The sequence below is a fragment of the Limulus polyphemus genome, unplaced genomic scaffold, assembly GCF_000517525.1.
Source record: "Limulus polyphemus unplaced genomic scaffold, Limulus_polyphemus-2.1.2 Scaffold11708, whole genome shotgun sequence".
Taxonomy (NCBI): Eukaryota; Metazoa; Arthropoda; class Merostomata; order Xiphosura; family Limulidae; genus Limulus; species Limulus polyphemus.
The window spans coordinates 5,042-13,346 of NW_013677318.1; the positions used below are offsets into that span (position 1 = coordinate 5,042).

The window sequence follows — 8,305 nt, forward strand, 5'->3', positions numbered from 1 at the left end:
TATTGCGGATACTTATAACTTACGTGTCAAAAGTCAAACATAGTCTGCATTAGTATTGAGAAAAACACCACTTTCCCCTTGAAGAGGTAGAAACGTAGAAAGGATTTGATGTAATAACTCTGTAGCAAGTACTGTTCATATAAAAATAAAGTATATTTTGTTGCAGTGAGAAGAACTCTTGAACGAGATTGTCTCAATATTACTGTTTGTACTTTGGTACTAAAATGAGCATATAAAGACGTTTCATTATTTTTAGTTTCTTCTCTTTCTTTTACTGTAATCCATTTTGGCATTAATATTTATGAATGGATATTTTTCAGCATTTCATCTGGAAATTTAAAAAGTTGAAAAATCTGTAATTCAAAATAGTAAATACATTTTTAGTTTCCACGTTATCGTTCTATTATTTAGTAATCTTCTTAATTCATTCTTGATAGAGTGCGGCCTGAAACTTTGCAGGTTGGATAGCATTTAGTCGATTGCACTAGTTGAGTTGTCTACTGTTGATATAGGCGAAGTACCGGGGTTAATAACATGGGTTTGAAGATGGTATTTCGGACTGCTAAATTACGTGTTATTTTATGTGTGCTATTTATTTTTGAACACATTGCCGTTGGAAATGGAGAAGTTTTGAGGCCAAGAGGAGTTTCTCTTTCAAGTAAGTGTTATGTTGTTTAATTTATGGCTGATGCCATTACCTTCAAATAAAAATAAGACATCAACTTCAACTAGCATAATGAGTGAAATGACTTAAAGTTAAATACTCCTGAACTTGGCTGAAGCCTAAGTTAGAAATGATACTGTTGATGTTAGGTTTTACTACAAATGTTTAGTAGATTCCACTCTTTGAAAACATTCAACTACGAGTTTCTGGATCACTCTAAATATCTGATTGAAAATGGAGAAAAATTTTAATTTTAATGATTTCCGTCAAAGTTAGCCTAGTTAAACTAAGTATGTTTGCGTTTCACACATAAGAGTGAAATAGATAAGTTAGATCTAGGTACTCATGGTTGCATTAATACACTTATTTTTTAATAAATACAATTACATATTTATTAATTAAATTATAAGTGAAATAATCAGAAGACATCATGTATAAGTTATTGTTTACTGAAGAGGAGTTAGGTGAAAATTACATGTACTTTTGTAGGATATAGAAATATTTGAAGATGATAGGAATAATCAGATGCAATCAATAGACACTTTTACTCAAGTGATTCATTTCTGTACTACTAATAATACAAGTAAAATAATACCAAAATTGAATAAAATTACAGATCACAGTGAGTGAACTAATGTTCATTTAGATTGAATCTGTGATATTAGGTTGACTGATGAAAAATTTTTGTAACTGCATATAACTTTAAGGAACAGCAAGAAAGGTCTTGCTCTGTTAAAAACTGAAATTTTGACATGATTAACCGAGTTTAAGAAAAGGGACTAAATACAATGTTAATGTAAAATCAATATTTAGCACATAAGTCAAAATATTTAAGTGCATGGGATGCCAAACTGCACTTCTATATACAGAAAGAGATTTGTGTATTCTCAGTCTATTCTTGATATATATCTGTTCCAGTCTGATAAAAGCAATAATGCCCCTCTCAGAGCACAGGCATTATCACTGGTCATTCCACAAGTGAAAATAAGGAAAACCAGGTTAACTCTAGAAATTTCTAAACTTAGACAATGTAATATTGCTAAAGACAGGAGATACAAGATTACACATAAACCATGAGAAAATACAAAAGTGTCTAAGTAGAATATACACTCTTTGACCGTGTGCATCTAGCATATGAAATAAATTCATGACTGTGATTAAAGTAATTTTTATTTTTCAAAGTTTCTTGAAGTAAAAAACATGGTACTTTCTCAATTGCTACAAATCAAAATACTGATTGATGTGTGAAAATGAATGAAAATTAAAATAACTAGCAGTGGTGTGAAATTTGTATTGCCTGATACATGAGGCAACATGTTTACTGTTTTACAAGTGGACTAGTGTTTTTTTACATTGTTTACTCTGTTACTAGATTTCCAGGTAGCCATGCAAATTCCCAAAAATTCTGATTGCAGAACTCTAGCACATGTGCACAAACATTAAATAATGCATACCTCTAAACCTCAAGCTAAAACTATATACATAAATATACATATTCCTTAACTTCACAAAACCTTGGTCACACCCACAGTAACATGCATATCTTATTGTTTTCTCTTGAAAAAAGAAGAGTTACAGGGGATCTGATATAAGTGTTTAAGATTGTAAATCTTATAGAAATTTTAAAGGAGTAAATTAAGAAATTTATTGTAATTACATAAAACTGGATGTTGAATTATTTTCACTAGATAATTTAAAAGAACTCACTAATGAGAAAATTACTTTACAACACTGATGTCAGAAGTGGGTTATTATTTCCATTAAAATAAAATAGGAATTTGAATATGCTTGAAATAGAAATTTTCCTGTTGAAGATGGTGACCACAAGGTCAAGTAGTGAGCTTCAAGTGCTACTTGAAAATTTGAGTTGATGATATAATTAAGACAACACTAGGAGGAATGAGACAGAAAATTTTAAGAAGACCAAAAAAGAGCAAGACAAACTTAAAACTAAGAGGAAATTTACATAAAATTAAAAGAAGAACAAGAGGAAAGATATAAAGGTAAAAGAAGATCAGGAAGAAGTTTACAGAAAATTAAAAGAAGACCAAAAGGAATGTGACAGGATATTAAATGTAGACAAAGAAGTAAAAGACAAAAATTTAAGAGAAAAGTTAAAAGAATGATGTACTGTTTAAGAAAAATTTAAAAACAAAAAGAAGTATGATTGAAAACAAGATTGATGAAGCTATTGGAGATGTGCAGAAGGGTTACAAGTTTGAAATACAGAGAGGCTGTAGTGATAAAACTGAATAAGTAGAGAAATACATTGACAAGTTAGAAAAGAACATCAGGGACAGAATAAAACATCTAGAAAGTGATTTATTAAATGAAAAGATTAAACCAGCCACACGTCTTTCTGCATCAGCTCAAAAGTTCCAACCTAAAACATCTACTACAATATTTGGAATAGAACTTATTTAGTCTACACCTGTGCCACTACTGCTGTAGCCATTGTTACTGAAGGACCTTCCTGGACTGCTACAGAATATAACACTACCAATTCTAGTTCCAGAGTTTAGCTGGTTAATGTGATATCAGTTAAGAAACCAGTAGACCATGATGAGAAGGTACCATGGAAATCATACCAAGCTCACTTTCAAATAATTTTCAGTGAATGTGTGGAATGGTGAACAACAAGCCATCCATCTTGCTGCTCACCTAAAAGGACCATCTGAGAGCCGTAATAACTATCAAGTATTGGAAGCCACATCATCCATTGGGTTTGGAGTGTTGCACCAAAAAGAAGAATGCAGAGAAAAGTTCCAGAACAGGGTATGGAGGAAAGAAGAGACCTTAGCTGAACTTGAAGAGGATTTGAAAAGGCTTTCTCAAATATCTTAAACAGCTGCCCCTTGTGAAATATATTTGTTGGCATGACCAATTTATAGATACTATAACAGACAAGGATATGAGGTTCTAGATGAAGCAAAGTAGATTCACATTCTTAAAGAAAGAACCTATTAGGGCTTCAGATGAGCTAATAAAGGCACCATATAGATGTTACAAGGATATCAGATCCTGCAGTATCAAAACATCAACTTTCATAACAAAAATGTAGAAGATCAAAAATAATCAATCAGGTGGCTATTTAAACACAAAAAGACAAATAAACCACAAGATAATAGATGTTTTAAATGTCACTTGAAAGGACATATTACCAGGAACTGCAGACAAAAACCTTTATGGAATAGTAGTTCTTAAAGGATATCAAAAAGAGGTAATTATGACCATTGTGGCCATTATGACTGGGATTGTAAGGGATACACAGCTGTTATCAAGCCTTGGAGAAATAGACCAATCAGATCAAAGAAAAATACACAAGTAACAAGGCATCAAGAAGGCAGGAATTAGTTGGATTTATGAAGTGAAGTTCAACTGGAAATACTCCATCTACATGTACCACAAATAAGAAAAAGTTAATATTTTGAGGAAAAATCATCCACAACTACATGGGCTTTTTGATGAGAAACCTTGCAGTATGCTTATTAACACTATTTCCACAGTTACAGTTGATCATTGCAACTTGTTAATGAAAGTTGAGAAATTGCCTCCAGAGATGGAGAAAAAGAGGATTTGATGCAAACAGGAAGTGGGCATAAAGTTCCAGAAAAAGAGAAGTTGGATATAAAGGGAAAAGGCTTTTAGTAGGAATTTGTTACAGACCACTAAATGATACTGATAGAAATAGTGAGAAACTTTACAATGAGATTAAGATTTCAGCTGTTAAGAAGGTCATAATTATGGGTGATTTTAATTTCATGCTAGAGTAAAACCATGAGGGAGAAAGGTTTTTGGAAAGTGTTCAAGATTGCTTTCTTTACCAATTAGTCAAGGAGCCTACTAGAAACAATGCTGTTTTAGATTTATTGTTAACTTCAAATATAGAAATGATCGAGAGAGTGGAAATTGTGGAACATCTGTTTGCAAATGATCATTGCTAAATTAGGTTCAATGTTTTACTGCATATGGAAATAAAGAATAATGATATTTTGGTTACAAATTTCAAGAAAGCAAATTTTGAAGGGATGCGACAAGAATCATCTGTTGTGAATTGGGCAGCTGAGTTATGTGGAGACACTGATCAAATGTGGAAAATTTTCCAAGATAAGTTTTTAAATATTCAAGGTAATGACTGGTATGACAGGAGATTTAGAAGATCAAGAAAGTTTGTGAAACAGGAAATTAGGACATCAAAAACGATGTAATAGAAAAGTTTGGCTGAAAATGTAAACATTAACAGTAAGGATTTCTTTAAATACATTAAGGGTAAACAAATGTTAGGATGGGGGATAGGACCTTTGAGGGATGATGAAGGAAGGCTCGTATCTGATGATTATGACATGGCCGAGTTGTTAAAATTTCTTTTTCTTTAGTTTTTAATAATGAATATTTAAGTAATATTTCACATCTTGAACAGTTGACAGATGGAAACAAGATTACTGCATTAATTCTGAACTCGTTAAGAAAAAATTGGGTAGTTTAAAGAATAATATAAAGATTGGATATGTTAGCCACTTGTTTTTTTGTCAGTCCTTGAATATTGGGCAGGTACCAGAGAATTGAAGTTAGATAATGTAACTCCTCATTTCAGGGGAGGTGTTAAAAATTTTCCCAGTACTTATAGACCCATTAGTCTAACATCAGTTGTAGGAAAAGTTTTGGAAAGTCTGATAAAATCTTGTCTTACAAATCTTTTGACATTCTTTGAAAAGGTTACTGCTTATTGTTACAAGAGCGGAAGTTACATGATGCTGGCGTATTAGCACTGCTAGCGTGTGTGATGAGTTTCTCGAATGATCGGGGAAGTCCCAGATGTCCTCTTCATTAGTATATAAGACTGGCAGAGAAAGCCAGCAGATATGAATGAAGAGAGATCAATAATTACTTTGAGTTCTGTGCAATTTATGATTCTGTTAGTTTCGAGCTAGTGAGCCGTAAAGTGTGTGTTTTGCACTCGTCGAGAGTGAAATTATCGAGATTGTGAATCTCTGTGATTTATAACGTGTATTATAAAACTTGTTAAATTTAAAGTGAAGAGAAATGTACTGATTGTGAAATTACTGTGTACTAAAAGTTTCTGTCGAGAATCAATAAACTTGTTTAATCAAGGAAGGGCTTGTTTGGCTGAAAATCCTTGGAAAGAATTTCTACCGGAAACAAACAAATGAGCAGATACGTAACAAATTGGTGTCAGAGAGTGGGATGGAAAAGAAAGAAAAAAAAAAGATTGAAACGAGAAGTGGCAAATCAAACTACAACTCAGCAGATTTGATGGCAGCAATACAAGAGAGATTACAGCAGTTGTTGGAGGAAAAAGAAAAAACAAGAAGAATGAGAAAAGAAACAGGAAGAAAGTCTCCAACAGTTGCAGGAAGGTCAGCAGCAACTACAGGAAAGTCAGCAACAGTGGCAAGAAGAACAAGGAGAGAGAGAGAGAGAGAGTACAACATCAGCATGAAGTACAAATTGAATAGATTAGTAAATTTCAAAGTGAATGAAATACATTAAAGGGTGATTTACTGTATTTTACACAGGGAGGATATATTAGCTATGGACATAATCAGCCCCAGATAACAGGAAGTCCCTTCCAGACCCTGCAGCTAAACCCTAATGCAAACATCTTCAGTTCTGCCAGTTACATTCTAGACATGAGTTTCAGCAATAGGGGTGATCTAGTATGAAGGAAGCCACAGGAAATTGATGGAAGCATATAGAGCACAGTTTGAGCTCCTGGCAGAAATGAATGGATGGACTGAAGAGCAGAAAGCAGTGTACCTGGCAACGAACCTGAAGGGACAACCACTGGAAATACTTGGACAGTTGTCAGCAGACGACAGGAACAACTATAGAGCACTGGTAGCTGCTCTAGAACTCAGGTATGGAACTCAAAATCAGTCTGAAGTCTACAAGGCTAGGTTTAGGACAAGAGTCCATGCTAAAGGGGAGAGCCTGCAAGAGCTGGCACAGGATTTGTAAAGTATGGCACACAAGGCCTACCCAAATGCACCACCCGCTGTTCTCAAGTTGTCGCTGAGGGATCAGTTTATGGATGCCTTGGACAGTCCACAACTGAAGATACAAGTGAAGCAAGCACACCCCTCTACTATGCAGGATGCAATGGCCAGAGCTCTTGAATTCGAATCCTACATTAAGACCAGCACATAAGTACCAAGGTTGGTACAGTCATCAGGATTCAAGGCCAGAAAAGGGCAGCTTTCAGAGAGGTTTGAGGGACTTTGCTGGCACTGTAACAAACCTGGGCACAAGAGAGCTCAATGCTGGCAACTTCAATACAGGGGAGATGCCACAGCAGGAAAGGCTGCTACCCAGAAAGGTTGTTGGAACTGTGGAGAGCAAGGACATATGAGGAGCCAGTGTAAGAAGAATACCACCAATAAGTCAGCTTCGGGGAAACCAGTAGTGGTTGGTTTTGAGGGACACCCACCAACCCCCTATCATGTATGTTAATTAGCATCATTTGTAATGTAGGCTTACAGCAAACTTATGGAAGTGTGCAAGTGTTCAAATTTTTTAGAAATGTTAAAGGAGGAAATAAAGTAATTCATTATTGTTATGTAGACTGGACTTTGAATTATTTTCACTACACAAGTTAAAGAACCTGACAAAGAGAGAAATACATTTCTACGGTATTGATCTAGTATACTTGTACTACTTGTGTTAATGTCCCCTTTGCACCAGGATTTTAATTTTACAGTTAGAACAATTAGCATAATTTCAATTCAGTGTTAATGAATGTGTAATGTTTTTCATTTATTACTGTTTTCATTGAAAAAATATTATAAAATTTGCATTTTAAAATTTACTTGTATTTTTAAAATTTTCTTCACTCTTTTCAGATTGTTATTAATTTGCCAAATGTCTACAGCCATTTTACTTTCTAATGCACTTTATTCCTTAAGAAGATACATGCATTTTTGGTTTATTAGAAATTACAGTTTTTCATGATTTTCTATTATTATGTAGCTTTAACCTAAAAAAAAGCTTGTATTTTAACAACAATATCAAATATTGAGTGATTTTTGGGTTACAGAATTTGTTTTTAATATATTAAGTAGCATTACATTGGTGTATCAAATGATTTTTTATCGCTTGTTTGTTCTAATGAATGACAATTCTTAGCAGTTTATAAAATGGATTAATAAAAAAAACCACTGCTGAATTCAAAAGTGTTAAAAACATTTTCTCAAAAAATTCATTTCATTTAAAAAAATTTTGGTATTCTGTTGTAGTTTCTCACCATTTTAAGCTCTATTATGTAAGTAATGCAAATCAGATATTTTTGAGAATGTTTTGTAAAAAAAAATATGTACTTAATTTTTCAGAGAAAATATTTTATGATCCACGCAAAGAATTTACCTGCTTAGATGGTTCTGGAACAGTTCCTTTTAGTTTTGTAAATGACGACTATTGTGATTGTGAAGATGGATCTGATGAACCTGGTGAGTTATGTGTGTTATTAATTCTTCCATATGTTGTTGAAAATGGTGTCATTTTGTGTTTTTCATATAAATTTACTGATGTTTGGTTTCAAGTATATCCTATACAGGCCCGCCGACACAGGGGGCAACTGCCCAGGGGTCCCGGGCGAATGAAACCTGGTTATGCTGTAAAACCCGC

The 8,305-nt window shown here is 33.7% G+C and overlaps 1 protein-coding gene across 1 annotated transcript; it reads left to right on the top strand.

Annotated features, from left to right (window-relative positions):
• Window positions 1-376: 376 nt before the first annotated feature.
• LOC111083864 lies at window positions 377-8,219 on the top strand (the record flags this gene model as incomplete). The annotated part of the gene is made up of 2 exons (XM_022380575.1): window positions 377-658; window positions 8,011-8,219. Coding segments are annotated over exons 1-2 (333 nt in total), but the record flags the coding sequence as incomplete, so codon positions are not given.
• Window positions 8,220-8,305: the final 86 nt, after the last annotated feature.